Below are 17,263 nucleotides of genomic sequence, written 5' to 3'. Positions count from 1 at the left end.
TATAATCGCTCCATAGCACAGATAAGCGGTGTGACATTGTTTAGACGCATAGAAGTGTCGGTTTAGCAATGCGTTAATACACACAAGTCCTCTTGTAATAATTGTGAAAGTTTGGTACAGTGTAAATGGATAAAGTTGCGAGGGCGGAGCGGCATCGATCGCAGTTCGTCGCCCTACTTACCGCTGTTCCGATGCACTTAGCCACCGAGTTGCGAACCGCATTATAGGTATAGAGCAAGCCCTTAGCTGCATAATTTTAAGAAGTTCTATGTTCTACTTGCTTTTTATAATGATGAATATAAATTATCGTTTATTCGGTGGCGGTAGGAACCGCCAAAATTTAAAAGATGATAAAAATATTTTGTTTCGATTTCTTATTATTTATTTCTAACGCGAATTAAGAATCGTTTGAAGTCCTAGTATTGGTATTTTATAATTCATTGAAAGCGATACTTAGATGTAACATGCTTTTTTATGTCGTTTTTTATATACTAATAAAAATTTTATAAACATTCTTACTTACTGGTATGTTATAAAAATTCAATAAAATCTTATTATATAGTTTTGTATTCATAAAATTAACGAGAGTGATAAAAATAAAAAAAAAACAGGTAGCAACGAGCCCCGTTGAAAATGAATGCGTATTTTTTCAACGGGCTCTTTTAAAAATTTACTGAAGACATTTTCGGAGCCCTGCGGTTTGTGCAAAACATCACATCCCTCTCATATTTACGCTCCTTAACTTATGTAATTTCATAATGTCGCGGTCTGGCTCATGTTTTTTTAAATATAATCTTCTATGATGTGAACTTTTAACTCTATAATGATATATTTAATTTTTTTTCACCCTGACACTCGTTCATTTATTTAGTGATAAGTATTCCAAATGAAATGGATATAATTAGAATAAGTATTTTGATGCAAGTGATTAATAAAAAATATAATGTAGATATATAATTATTTTTATTATTTGGATCATTATTAATTCCGGATATAACAAACGAACAAATTTTACCTCTATATATTATTAGTCTCGATTATAACCAGCTAAACCATTTAACTCGTATGTCATACGGCTTGCTTTATTGGTTTATAGTTTGACTGCTGCTTTGCTTCGTAACGTCGTATGGGGTAATCGTAGTTACATAATCCATAATATTCAGAGTCGGATTTAAAGGTCTGGAGGCCCCCGGGCCACAAAGCAGTGGGGGCCCTAGACAAACAGACGCGTGAATAACCTAATAATTATATTATCATGAATTAATTACTTTTTTTATTTCAATCAGCAAGCTATGATTTATTTACTTGTGTCGGTAACTTTTAAAATATTAAATAATAATATTATTATAATTTGACTAGTATCTCGGTAATTGGTAACTTGCAGAAAACTGTGGCCCCCACTAATGTGGAGGCCCCAGGGCAGTTGCCCCGGTTGCCCTCCCCTAAATACGGCCCTGATAATATTTCTCAATCAATGAACTATCTGCCACAGAGAGTATTATTCAAAACGGATTGATGGGTTGACAACCTTTCCTCCTAGAATAACATCTTACTTAAACCTAGGTATTGTTTTAACTAATTAAAAGTAAGTAATTGATAGTTCGAGTAAGTTACAAGAATTTAATATAGTATTTCTATTTTTATTACGCAGGCGCTTGTTAAAGATTTGTTGGGAAAAAATAATTCTAACATGGTAAAATATAAGATGATAATTTGATAGAAAAGTCCTTTGTCTTTTTGTTGATTAATACAAAAAAAAAACTGTTCCGCCGTATATTTTATTTTAAGAAATTCATTCGCGGATTTATTAAAATAGGAGTTGAAATTTTGTATGTGAATTTCAACAATATTTTATAAAACGTACGCAGACGAACGAAACGCCGGAGACGAGCGACTTTAATATAAAAATAAAAGGTGTTCTTGTCCTTTTTAAAAACAAAAAAAAAAAATTTCTTTTTCTCTATATTTCATATTTACAAAACAGTTTGAATGATGGAAATGTGTAACTATAATAATAGTTTGCATGAAATAATATTCAAAAGCAAATTAAAGTTTCAATTCCAATTGTTGCGCGAATTAGTCGTACAAAATTCAGATAACAAATAAACCGGGACCCTTTTGAATAAATTGTCATATCTCCCTCCTGTCACCTGCCGCAAATGAAATGAGTCACCGCCGGTATCTGATGTAATCAATTTATACCATAATACTATTTGAACACGAAATGTTACCTATGAAACCTACAAACAATTTACCTATAAATGTATTATGCTAACTGTCGTCGAAATTTTATATTTATGATATTGTGTGTATGCCAATTGCCCACTCTATTTCAAAAACGAAGCTTGTGATGATTTTTTAAAAATGGAACATATGTTTGAATGAGGTTTTAGTAATTTAATATATTAATATACTATTGTAGGCTAGAGTGCGTAATTTTCATTTGTATTATCTGGAAGGCACGAATCCTTTATATTTACCCCAAATCTTTATATATAAACATTGTCTGTACTTGTCGATTGCCGATTTCGATGCATAATGTTGTTTGAATTTGTTGCGCTTCGGGTAGTAAAATAAAGCTTGTATTATGTACTGCTTTAAAGAGCAAAAATGACCCAGTGGTTTGAACCGAGACACTTAATCTTAACCGAAGAGTGTTATTGATACCCTGGTGGACAAGCGCAACTGTATTTGATGTGCTTAATTTTTGTTTATAACAATATTATACAGCTCGTTCTGAAGTTGTTATTTTAATCATTCCTTAAATTGTTACTGCGTCACTAACGTTGGAAAAACGTGTCTTGCCTCACTCACATTATCCTACCAAGACAGGCTTGCACCAATAATCTGCACTTCCGATGACCCTCTAAACGGCCAAATCTGGATCGCAGCGACGCGTTTCTTACTTCAAAAATGAGGCTACAAACTTTCGTCCCGTAACGTCACCCTGGAACATAAATTTCTAACAAACTGGCTAACAAATCTGACCTTTATCTAATATATAAAATTCTCGTGTCACAGTTTTTGTTCCCATACTCCTCCGAAACGGCTGGAACGATTCTCATGAAATTTTGTGAGCGTATTGAGTAGGTCTGAGAATCGGCCAACATCTATTTTTCATCCCCCTAAATGTTAGGGGTAGTTCACCCCTGAATTTTTATTTTTTATTTTTTAGACAAAATTTTTAGTTTCTATTTTTTTATCATACAACATACAAAAATACATACAATCCTTAATTTTTACCCTTCAACGATCAACCCTCATTTTTTAATAGCCATTTTAGTAATTTAATCATTTTTTATCTCCGGTCGAAAACTGATCAATAAACAGCACGGAGTAGGGATGAGAACGAAGCCGGTCTCCTTTCTTTCTCACTCCCTACACAGTTGTCGGCCATCATTATTGTTTATACATCAAGTGTAGTAGTAACGTTGACACTTATTGTTTTGCTATCTCAGTGTAACTCTCATATAAACTTTTAATCATTCCTATTTTATCAATAATAATTAAATTATCAATTTTGAGTGTATTTTGCACGATTAGTTTATCAAGTGATTTTATAACTTCAAAAGTACTCAACACGTGACACGAGCTTCCAATAACAACGGATTTTGTGTTGTAAGTATACTTTTTTTTATTTATATGGAAAATGTTGTTGATCTTATGAAAATGTAATTTTAATTTAATTTTATTAAAAAAATGTAATTGAACAATTAAGATTTTCATAGTTTCCAAAAATTCAATCATTATGAATCTTTATTTTGAAATGTCAATGGAAATATTGGTTGTATGAAAAAATTATAAGAGACAATGTTTTCATAAAATTTAATTTTTTACTTTTGTTTGAAAATTTTATCCATAAAACTTATATATTTTGTTAAACTTTCATAAATTAAAACTAATCATTTCAAAACTGTGGCAAAAATCCTGGCCCTAATTATACTTTTAACATTTTTCATCATTAAGTAATTTCAATAATTCTATTCATGTGTGTTTTGTACAGTGAGCAATGTCAAGAAAACGCAAAGGGGCTGATTTGAGCCGTAATACAAGTAAGTCTCGAAACTTGCGAAATAGAAGATCCGAAAGAACCGAAGAAGAAATCCAGCAACAAAATACTGATGCACGTGTCAGAATGGCGCAATTGCATCAAGAAGAGCCAGACGATACACGAGCTGAACGCAATGAAGTCAGAAGATTAGAACAACGACAATCACGCCGTTTCACAGTCAATAGACGCAGAACAAATGACCAACAACGACAACAGGTACACCGAGCATTTATATCTGATTCGTTCCTGCGAATAGCATTCCAGTATGAGCCCGATATTGAATATTATGCTCATTCAAAAGTGGTAATTGGTGTTATGGACAAGGAATGTCCGCATTGTCATGCTCTAAAATTCAAAAATGAGCCAGCTGGCATGTTTTGCGCGTAAGGAAAAGTGCAACTACCTGAAATTGAAACACCACCTGAACCATTGAACGGCTTACTTATCGGCACGGATCCAGATTCTAGCGTGTTCCTGAAGTCAATTCGAAGATTCAATTAATGCTTTCAAATGACATCGTTCGGTGCAACAGAAATAGTTCGAAATACTAATGTAAATGCTCAACAATTCAATTCTACATTCAAAATCAGAGGCCAAGTTTATCATAAAATGGGCTCAGTGCTGCCAATGCCAAACGAACCACATAAATTTTTACAAATCTACTTTATGGGCGGCGAGGATTCCGGAAACGCACTTGCCAATCGCGTGAATGCACGTTTTTAATTTAATTATAATAACCTTGATTCACTTTATGCAAGGCGCATCGTCAGTGAGCTAGATGCTCTTTTGAACGAGCACAACGAGTTGTTGAAAATATTCAAATCACATATGCACCAATTACAAAGCGATAATCACGCTATCGTCATTAATCCTGATAAAACACCAGCTGGAGAGCATATTCGTAGATTCAATGCACCCGTTGTTGATGATGTTGCTGGAATCATGGCTTGCGATTGTACAGCTGCACGAGAAATTGTGATTCGTAGAAGAAATAATAATCTTCAGTTCATTGCTGACACACATCGTTCATATGACGCTTTCCAAAATCCGCTAATATTTTGGAAGGGACAAGACGGATATTGCATAAACATAAAACAACGAGATCCCGTATCAGGTACTTCATTGATTATTAATTTGATCATTAATGATTTAACAAAACAATTAAATTATTGAACGTAATAAATTTAAATTAATTTTTATGAATAAATTACAGGAGCTGAAAAACAAGAACGTTAGCTCAAAGGATTATTATGCGTACCGATTAATGATTAAACGTGGCCTGGACAACGTCAATTTACGATGTCGTGAGCTTTGTCAACAATTCATGGTCGACATGTACGCGAAGATTGAGAGCGAACGACTACGATACTTACGATATAATCAACAAAAGCTGCGCGCGGAAGAGTACATTCATTTGCGAGACGCTATAAACAACAACGCCGACGTCGCCAAAATTGGTAACCATGTCATTTTACCATCATCGTACGTAGGCAGTCCACGTCATATGCAAAATATGTACAGGATGCTCTGACTTTCGTGCGCGAATATGGACGACCATGTTTATTTATCACGTTCACATGTAATCCAAAATGGCCAGAGATTACATCTTTGCTACTGCCTGGCCAAAATGCAATACATCGCCATGACATTACAGCACGTGTGTTCAGACAAAAGTTGTCTTTAGTAAGTTTCATTACTAAATAACATGTATTCGGTCCCACACGTTGCTGGATGTATTCGGTTGAGTGGCAAAAGCGAGGATTACCTCATGCACACATTTTGGTTTGGTTCATCGACAAAATCCGTCCTGAAGAAATCGATAGTATCATTTCTGCGGAAATTCCAGTTCCATCCACTGACCAACTGCTGTTTGATATTTTTACAACAAACATGATTCATGGTCCATGTGGTACTCTTAATAGTTCATCGCCTTGCATGGCTGATGGAAAATGTACTAAAAATTTCCCTAAAGTGGCATGCTCTCGAGTGGGTAAACCATCCAGTTTGTTTGTGTTAGCTAGAGATGGACTAACAAAAAATATTGTTCACGCTATAGCATTAAGAGATTGATATTGTTTAATAGTGTTACTGTCGTAATTGTTTAATTAATGATATATAATTTTAAGGAATAAATTATAATAACTTAAAAATAATGTTTGCCTTTTGTTATTTTTATATTCCCTCATTATTCACAGCGCTCCATGCTTATTTCACGCATATACCACATTCTGACATACATACAATATACATATTCTAACATACATACATACTTACAATAAGTAAGCTATTTTTTGTCTACACTAGAAATGACTAGGAAATTATTTATATGGCAAAACAACGTTTGCCGGGTCAGCTAGTTTATAAATAAAAGTCACCAATTTTTATACTCCAACTGCAAAACTAAACACCTTCCAAACAAACATTGATTCCTGATATAACTCCCCTAGGGAATTAAATTCCGAAACTATTTATACGATTGACTTCCAGCTTTTTGGAAAAAGAACTTCAAATTTCCACTTTATTTTACCTCATACGTAATCTTGAGTGGAAATATTTTTTTATTAATAGCTTTCATATAAAAGAACCTGTCATGTCCTTCATGCTTTTAGCCACGTTGTAAATATTTTAGAAAATGTATAACAGAGAAAACATGTTACGCATTTATACTTATATGGTGGGATTCGGAATTAAATTCATTATGTAACGTAAATTATAAATATACATACGTTGTCCTTTCATGTCCTTTCTGAAAAATTTGAATTCCATACATACATATATATATATTTAGAAATGTGTTTTATTTTTTTTATTATAACTATATTGGCTGATGGAAAAGTTTCGATTCATAGCTATCAAAATGTATTATTAGAAGGCATTTTAATTTTTATTTGAATTCTAAATAGACCCCCGGGGCTCTTTTGTGTATTTTATACTTTCACTACTACATCTCTCCACGGCCGAATCATTCTGCATATATGTAATTATCCCAAGTATTTTACTAACGCCCGTATCTCTACTTCCAAACGACATACTCTGCGTTTGTTGTGTTTGGTGTCACGGTTGAGCGAGAGAATATAATTAAAGGCGTATAATATAGAAAGGCCAACGGTCAACATTGTAATATAAAGCTATGATTAAAATTATATTTTTCAATACCAAGTTATACTACTTCTTTTCATTGTCGTTCTCGTGAGCGATTTCAGTTAGGCGACCATTCTCAACAAGCCTGCACTCGAGATATTAGTGCACAAGTAACTGCACTCTCTTTTTCCTCAACTTCATATTCTGACGGGACGGCAATCAGTTTAGGTAAAGACTAAAAATGCTCTCCGAATCCCGTGAGCGTAAATACTGCCAACTTCCAAGCGTCTGTCTGCTACTGAGATTTTTTTTAGAAAACCCCAATAACTTTTTTTATTGGCTCGATACGGACTTTTTTGGAATAAACTTTCAACGAATATGTGACATATTGCCATCGCCATCCGGCTCACAACCTAAGATTACCTATTTGTCTTTATATTGACATTGAGTATACTATAATGGCGTAAGCCGTGTTTATTTAAGGATTAAAATCCTGCATCGTACAATTAGTATGCATTTTTTCTTGAGTATTGTGATTTTTTAATTCCAGCCAGCTGAGTTTTATAATCATAAAATATTTAATACCCGAATTTCTTTCAGTGAAACTGCTAATGATATAGCAGTTTCACTGAATGAAATTCGGAGCATGTTTTATGTAAACAAGTTTGATTAGATATTTGTCGTTACGACATGAATAAATTCAAAATACTTTTTTTCTTTGAGTAATTATAATGGTACAGTTTTAAAACAAAACGAAAAAACAGATTAATAAATGCGTCTGTATTAACCTATATCCTGGCCAATAAACGTAGATGAGTGGAAACAAAGGCAGCGGGAATCCGGGCAAGAGTTCCTGAGTGCCTGAAGTGTTTAGGTTAAGTTTTCGTTTCGTTTCGTTTACGTATTCTTATCGTGCTTTGCGATGAATAAAACATTATGAATAAACCTGCATCTTTCAATCTGAGTCGTATGAATACGAAAGAATCATAGTGGATTTTATCCAGGATACAGGAGACTTGTGTGTGACATCGCAAACTATACGTCGGTCGTATTATTATTAAGGATAAAAATGAGTACGTCATGTATTTATTTATTTTTGTGGAAATCGAACAAGTCAATAATCATACATAGAATAAAATTGGATTGTCTATTTGTAATATCAAAATAACCGTTTTTTACAGAATGAATTTGTTTGCATACATATACCCAAATAACGTTTTTGCAATTCTGTCTGTTTGTTTGGACTGACCTCTGGAACTACTGGACCGATTTTGACGGGAAATTCACTGGCAGATAGTTAATGTAATGAGAAATAACTTAGGCTACTATTATTTTAGTAGCCTAAGTTTTAAAATTTTAAAATTTCATTTTAATTCACACAGTGTCACAGCTAGCGACTAAATAATTGAAGTCATGTGATTTTATGAAGTCTTGCAAACACAGAACGAACTGGTGGGATGTTACGTACCTGGAGTTATATAAGTTTAGTTACTATATGTCCGAGTATAAGTATTGATAAAGGAAACCTTATCCGCTGGAACATATATTATGTACCTAATCCCTACTAAGTACTGGTGCCTATAAAACAATGCGTCCATACAAATTGGTACTTTACATGAAAATGAATTAATACAATGCCCACCGGCACATCAAGTGTAAAGACATTATAATATACAAGGAAAATAGCGGGCATTTAAAATTGCCTTGTGTGTGTTTGATTGAATGATAAGCCGTCTGTCTGTCAGACCGGATTTTGCAACCGTTATAAATATGAACTTGACACCATTATCAAAAAACATTCATATACTTATGTATGTATGGTTACGTGTTAAAATTAATTGTAAATATTAGTTAATTAATTTTTTTAATGACTTCGGTTTCCGACATTTTGAATATTTATTTATTTATAATAAACATCTCGTATTATACATTTTATTTCAATTATTGTCCAATAATATATGTCATAAAGGGGGAGGATGTTTTTGCCCACCTGTGAGTCAGTTACGGGCTTATTTATTTGAAATTATTTAATGTACTAAATAGCTATAATATGTCAATCTGCTTTTAAAAGTAATATGTTTTTTTAAAACAGTATTTCATTTCATGAGTAATATATGTGATGTTGTCCAATATTTATTTTATTACAATTTTTATGCATAGCGAAGCAGGTTTTTGCAGGCCCGCCTAGGTGTGTGCTACAAAACCACCAGTTACTCAAACGCTTAGCGGTAATATTTTGTACAGCTTTGTTTCGGTTTAAATAGTATTAAGTGAGCCAGTGTAATTACCGGTACCAGGGACAAAGCGTCTTCTCGTCTCGTCGTTGGCCGCGTTTTGACAATGTATGTTATTAATTTATTATAATTCAGTGAGAAGTTATACGTTATATTTCGTAATGTAAGAAATTCTAGTTAGTAATATGGCCTGACGTTATGATAATATGCAAAATATATTTAACTTACTATTAGGTGTAATTTACCTTCCTGCAATATATTTAAAATAAAATATCATTAGACGGGCCTGAGAAATAAAACTTTACATAATTTGAAATGTTTTGCAATTTTAATCTCGCAATACAAACTTGATGCGAAGGAATTTTTTTTCATCGCATTATTTTATTTCAAAACAATATAAATGAGTATAAAAAATAAATAAAAAACGAACTTTAATATATTATACGTGGCCATGTTTTTCAACTTTGTCGAGTTCTATCTGGGCCGCTTTCGGGTATAGAATGTAGTCATGCTTAACATAAAAATGTATTTTCATCAAACTCAAACTCAAATAACTTTATTCAATATAGAAGCATTACACTTTCTTATTGATGGTCAATTGAAACACTACCACCGGTTCGGAAAAGAAAATACCCTGACCCGAGAAGAACCGGCGAAAGAAACACAGCGGGTTTTTTTTTTTTTTTTTTAGTTGTCTCATATATTATTTAAACAATTTAATATGAGATGAAATAGCCAGGAGGCGATCGTTTCATTCCCAAGGTGTGCTATCGATCATAAACTCATTAATTGTATAGTAACCTTTTGCACACAAGCGTTCCTTAATAATTTTCTTAAATTTGGCAACAGAGGCATTTTGAACGCTTTCTGGGATCCTGTTGTAAAACCGTATACATTGCCCCACAAAGGAGTTACTGACTCTATGTAGTCGAGTAACAGGAGTAACAAGTTTGTGTTTGTTCCTTGTACCAATGCTATGAGTATCACATTTTCTCATGAAATCCTTAATATTTTTTCGTACATACATAACATTGCAGAATATATATTGAGAAGCAACAGTCAATATCTTGATTTCTCTAAATTTATTCCTTAACGATTCTTTAGCTCCTAGGTTATAGATTGCGCGAATAGCCCTCTTCTGTAGCACAAATATAGTATGGATAGCGGCTGCGTTGCCCCACAGCATAATACCGTATGACATTATACTGTGAAAGTAACTGAAATATACTAAGCGAGCCGTATCAACATCGGAACTGAATCTACTGAAATTTCAATCCCGAAGGAAACTGGGAAGCGATTCTAATTCAGATTTAACCTAAGCAAGCAAACACTGTAAGCCAAATAAATGTTCGTTAAAAATCTTTCGTTTAAATGCCATATTACATTTATTTATGTAGTCAATAATTCAATAATTATATTCATTTTAGGAATCGCGCTCCATCACTTATTTTTGTGTTACTTATAATATAACTTACAATAAGAGCGCACTGGCAGAAATTGTCACGATAAAATTACCTCCTCCAGTCGACCTTTCTAACCTTTTCTATTTTATACGGTTTTATATAATATTATTGAAACTATTTTTAGTAATTAAATTAAAAGGTCCGTTATATATATCGCAAGCAACCTTATTCCACTCCTTTTTATATATGTAATCTTTAAAGATTTATTACAATTTGTAACTTAATAATAGGTAATTCATCCAGTCTCTTTGTAATAGGTCAGTTTGTAGTAGTTTCCAGCAGAATGCTTTGGTCGATTACCCAGGTTACATTCGAGCCAACTCAGCGGACCCATATTAAACCTTTGGCACTTAATGGTTCGTACAACTATTTCGATTATAAACTTATGTGCAACCCTACTCATTTCAGTATGTACTTGAACATTAACCGATGCCTCGTGTCATATATGGTATTTGAATTTTGGGGATTACTATCAATGTCACATGTATAATTATAAGTAATAAAATATATTCGATCAATTCAGCTGATAATGTGATAATAATATTGTAATTTATAAATATAGATAATAATCCCCCTTTGTCATACATTGCACGTAAGGATTCTCATCGTGAAACGGTAGCTGTTCTAAGTGTAGTATGTGTGTCGCAATTTCTCTCACAGTATACACGTGGAAGGGTATAGGATTACGTTGTGTTTCTTCGTCGCATTTTGCCGTCAAAATAAAGTTAGAATGTTGTAATATTGAAGCGACTGCTTGAGAATTTCCGCGTAATTCCTTGTTTATTCCACAATCTTAAACATGTTCTGAGGGTAGTGGTGAACATTAATAATATAAATCGTTAAACATACATATATCTATTCTAGTTAATTAGATAAAGTCGAAAGCAAACTTAACTTTTAAGTGTTTAATAATTCGAATACGTGTTAAGTATTGTAAAGATTATTAATAAGGACTTGAAGAAACTTGTAAATTTTTGGCGTTACATTAGGAATTAACTTTGAGATAATTTTTGTAAGCTTAATATAGCCAACGTTCAACCTTCAGTAGTGAAAATTAGGTAGTTGATTTGATTTGCTTTGATTTCTTTAACATCCTCTTTCTCTTTTTTTTTGTTTCATCGAACTGTAACAGTAAGGTGTGTACAATGCATGTCCACACACCTGCCTAGTCGTCTAGTTATAGATATGATATAAAATGTATTAGAAAAGAATGCATATTATTCAATACAGATTTATACACATAATAAAAAAGCGTGAATTTCACAGTTTTTCCCTTCCAGGCAGGTATGTTATTACATACATATATATTTTTTTATTTAACTAACGTGACTTAGTATTTTTAAATGGTGAAAAAAAAAATACTAATGTTTTTCTTGCCGGTTCATCTCGATAGAATCTACATTCCAAACCGGTGGTAACTTCACTTAATATGGTTGTTAAATGATGATTCAAAAGAAAAGTGTAAAAGTGTACCTGAATTAAGTATATTTTGGTTTTAGATTTGATATGAATGGCTGATGAAATAGAAATTATTTTTGATTAGGATATCAATTTAAATTATCTTAAAAAATAACAAAGTTACCTAATTACTTATTAATATTACTTGACAACTTGATAGTACGCTAAAACTAACACTATTGTTATGGGAACGTAATGGTGCGTTATAACGAACAAATGTTTTAACTACTTTGCATTTTTTTTGATAAAATGCAAATTTATCTATACAAAATGGTCGGATCGATGATTTAAAAGAGGAAACTGTACAAGTTCTAATATATATAAACTAGCAATATAAAAACTTTGTATGTAACATTTTTAATCTCCTAATTATTTACAGAACCGCCGTCGACGGCCTTTAAGAGTTTATTATACATTAGTCAGCGGAAATATTTTGATGTATTGTAATACTTTTTAATTAAAATCAATGACATATTAATTGTTTCAGTGGCTATAAAAATATAGATATTGTACGTGCAGATTAGAAAACTTAAAATAAAACCTATTTTGTGAAAAATAAAAATAATGGAGTAAGATTAGCAACGCAGTAGGCGGATAATTCACTTGGTTCAATAATTTTATTAAGTACAATATATTTTAGTTTAATGAAATTTCATGGGGTTGATCCACATACTGGCGCCGTGAACTAATTAAATAATTTTATAAAACCAGTAACGATACCTCAAGTTCGCAATTAAAACAAACTATAACAAGTGAGTTATTTCAAGACGTAATCAAAATAGATATAATAAATCGACGTATATGAATTTAAGGAAATATTTGCATATTATATACCGTTTGCTTGTGTGAGTGGACACGACAATCATTAATTCGCAAATATAATCCCGCAACATTGTGATTACACCCTGAATCAGAACAAACCAATTAACTTTTATAAAGTATTAAATTGGTTAATGTAACCTAATTTCGTTCAATTACCTATAGAGTTTTGTATCTGTGTGTTTTTCTCGTGGTGAAATGTAAACATGCCTGGTAAAAATATAATGTTAAAGCAGGATGACTTGAATATAGCGAAGCGCAGCTCGTGGTCGCATAACGAGCTACTTAAATTTACGGTCAGACCGCACTTGACCGCTTTTTATTCGTTGTTTAACTCGAGACAATAGGCAGAACGCTCTTTGATCAATAGCGGTCATTGTCACTTATTTGCCACTTTTGTACGAAATCGTGGAAGCGACACCTAAAAAGATTCACTTGTTATATTCTAACAGGATTCACGATTCACCCAATTAAACACTGAAGTCATTTCGAAAGATGTAGAGAGAAATGTACTCTTTATCTTTGTATATCACCATATTAAAATATATTATCCATTTAATGATTTTCTTATCCTATATGTTGCATTTTTTATGTATAAAATAATTTAATATACGATTGTGATGCTAAATTGATGTGAAACATACCAATTATACAATATTTTTTATGTTGACGATTATAACTTCAACGCTTCATCAGCATATATTTTAATGTATTTTTCTTTTGAACAGACGAACCGCAGTCGACGGTGTTTGGCTCGGTGACCGATGGCGTGTTCGAGGGCAAGATAGTGTTGAACGACGGCGCTTACTACGTCGAGCACGCACGTCGCTACTTCCCGCCCAATGGCACGCGCACCAGAGTGCATTCCGTCATATACCGAGAAGGAGACGTGGTCGACCCCTACGCGCACAGGAGGCACGGTAAGTTCCCAGAGCATGTACAATCAGTGTAAGAAAAGGTTCGTTATTAAATCTATTTTCGTGTGCTCAGATAATCTGCTTTACCGATTGAGAATGACATATTGCGTGGCAATGTCAAAGAATACTACATAAGTTTAATTTTATAGTCAATTTAGTTCTTTAGTTTCAAAAGGTACTAAGAGTTTGACACTTGATTAAGGAATGAATTTGAAAACTGACGAAGTTTTTCTTACTCTGACTGTACATTGTAATCTTCGCTTGCAATATATCCTAACACCTGAGCTAATCCATACTCATGAAATTTGTCATAACACAGATTATATATTTTTTTTCTAATAATGAGGACTGCTCTTACGAAAATGTGATTAACGAACTTCTAGCAGGAAAATAATCTTCTCTTAGTTATATTGAAATAAAGTGCAAATACAATTAGTGCGCTCGTTATATTTTTTTTATGAAAGTCTATCTTCTGCTTTATTTCAATGTAAAATATATTTCCTGAGATAAAAGATTTATTTGATGCAGACCAAATAAAAAATACAGAACAATACATCATGCAAAATTGCTCTTGACGTGGCGGTGCGAACCCCGCCTGACTTCGGACAATTTGTCGTGCAGATTTTATGTTTTCTTTCAGTGAACGATATACAGACCAAAAGTGAATTCTGTAAATACGAGTGTGCCATGTTTTATGCATTTGTATATAAACAAGCTACACATTACAACAATACAAAATGTAAAATCTGCCACCAATCAATTTGTTAACTTCATCTAAATGTTTATTTGTCATGGTCGGATTTCGCAAGCCAATAATTTAAGCCTAGACCAGAACGAGGTAAGTCAGTTTACTTGCTAAATTATACTACAATAATATTACTGGTTATTGCATTCATGGTATTTAAGTTCAGTAAACAATTGAATTGTTTTAAATGAACTGCGACAAAACAATTATACTGTTTATCTTAAATTCGGGTCTGAATCGTGAATACTACTAATCACATTTTATTGTGATTTTTCGACATTTCGATAGAAAGTTGTCACTCGTGACCACTGCAACAGTATAATCGCGCTTAAGGTCAGAATAATAACGGCAAAAATATGGTATGCCATGATTTACAAGGTAATACTTTTTATTCGACTGAAAAGTCCTGAGTATGTCAATGACATTAAAAAGTAACCGAATGAACATGAGTAGTTTTGAATATGTTTTGATATTAAATTACGTAGCGTGGAAATTATGAAGTAAAGTGCAGATCGTAGATGGCTCCCAGCGCCCGCCCCGTGCAAGTTTCGCCGCACTGTGTCGCTCAGCAAATGAATTGCAACGCAAGGTCGCTTAACAAACTTTAATCTCATTTGCGACGCGTCCGTGCGCTGATCGTCTGATTACTACACTGCTTGCATCGGAAAATTCGCTATAATTGATTACAAAGCAGTAATAATAATAATTTAATGTGTAATCTGTATCGAACGGCCTTCATGGATAATTGTTGCCAACTGATATTTAGTTATTTTAAACGGAGTACAGAACAACTGTTGTTAGGGAAAATGTTTCAGAGAGCTTAATTCAGCACGTTGCTCCAATTTAGTTTTACACAGATAAAAAAATATTTGCGTGTTCTATTTTAATTTTTTTATAAACTTACATTATATTACTTATCGAATATTTTTATTTGTAAAGTAATTTATAAAATAATATTGCTGTGTCTATGCCTAAATCTAAAAATATTACACTGGCTTGACTGGTATTTATGTAATACAACTAACACTACAATTTTAAGCATTCAGATAAAATATCATTATAAAATACGAATTACAGTTGAATCACTTTATAGTCGAAGCGGCCTTGAAACAGTTCTGCATAAATTGATTTCTACCGTGTCGATGATAATTCGAACTGATCTTACAATTATTTTTCAACTAAATTTACTGATATTTTACAGCAGATAGATTAATAAAACAGGAAGCTGCGTGTATAAGGTAAAATCAAAAGTATATAATAATAATATTTGGCGCGAGAGAAAACGGTGTTCTTGTTCTGAAATCGATTCTCGAGTCTTACCTACGGTTGCTTTAAGATAACTTTGTTTGCTAGTATTTCGCACAACCATGCTCGAAGAACAATTGTCATTCGCCATTCGCTCGCATTCCTCAGAATGGAACGTTCAAATGTATTTCGATTCAGTTTACGTTATTGTCATCAAACCGGTCCGATTCCGCGTTACGTAATACATATTCATCGGTCCGTAGGCTGAAATGGTAATTTCACGTCAACAGCATTGCTTGCCGTCGCGTCGTCAGGGTTTGCATTTTTGTCAACTTAGCATACAAATCTTGGTAACGCAAAAAATGCTTATTCATTGCTGTTAAAAAAGGCGGCAAGTGCGAGTCGGACTCGCGCGAGAGTTCCGTACAACGAAACAAACAGACCTTGATGACCGGAAACTGCGTTTTGATTCCTTTTGAGAAAGTAATGGAGATGAAATGAAATCGACCATATAAAAAAGCTGCAAGAAAAGCAGATCTCAGTACTTGGTTATCAATTTTAACTTTATAACCTAAACACGTTCCTGAGAAAAATGCAGGAGAGAGACAGAGAAACAAAGAAGTAGGAGAATAAGCGTTACGTTTCTCTTTTACGGAACTTTAAAAAGTATCCGTGACTAAAATAGATCACTAATACTAATTAAAAAAAAATTGAATAGCTATAGAATCTATTCACGCGTAAACATTTAATTTGATCTGAAAAGACCGTTTACGTAAATACATAGATAGTTATTGAGCAAACAGGAAGGGTCGTGTTTAAATGCATTTGTTTTCATTACGGCTTATTGGACGTTTGTATTGGGGTGTCCCCTTTTTATACGTTCTCTATTGGGCTTCCATTTGAATATGAAAGACTAGCTCGACAGGATACTAGGTTCATTCAGCAAAGCAATTTATATTCTTACAAAGTGAATACAAACATGAACTCGTCGTGTGAAATATTTTAAGCATAATAAAATACAAAAAGGTAGACTTTCGACGTTCTTTGTATCATCTATATATTAATTATGAAAACATCGGATACGGTACATATGTGAGAAATTAAACTTGAATCATTCAAACGTACTTTGTCATATAATCGTGTGCAGAATTTTATTAGTTTCGTTAATGGGTAGAGTTTCAACAACACGATATGCTAAAATGAATTGATAGCTAATCATTTCAATTACTACTTCAATCAGAAAGGAACAT

The 17,263-nt window shown here is 33.0% G+C and overlaps 1 protein-coding gene across 1 annotated transcript in view; it reads left to right on the top strand.

The window, feature by feature from the left end:
- Window positions 1-17,263, top strand: part of LOC124532237 (disintegrin and metalloproteinase domain-containing protein 10) — a 67,440-nt gene that overhangs the window by 27,248 nt on the left and 22,929 nt on the right. Inside the window, exon 4 of the mRNA XM_047107015.1 lies at window positions 13,835-14,026. Within this exon, the coding sequence (XP_046962971.1) occupies window positions 13,835-14,026 (192 nt within the window). The remainder of the gene's footprint in view (window positions 1-13,834; window positions 14,027-17,263) is intronic.

The sequence above is a fragment of the Vanessa cardui genome, chromosome 9 (assembly GCF_905220365.1).
Source record: "Vanessa cardui chromosome 9, ilVanCard2.1, whole genome shotgun sequence".
Taxonomy (NCBI): Eukaryota; Metazoa; Arthropoda; class Insecta; order Lepidoptera; family Nymphalidae; genus Vanessa; species Vanessa cardui.
This window is presented reverse-complemented; position numbering and strand designations above follow the sequence as displayed.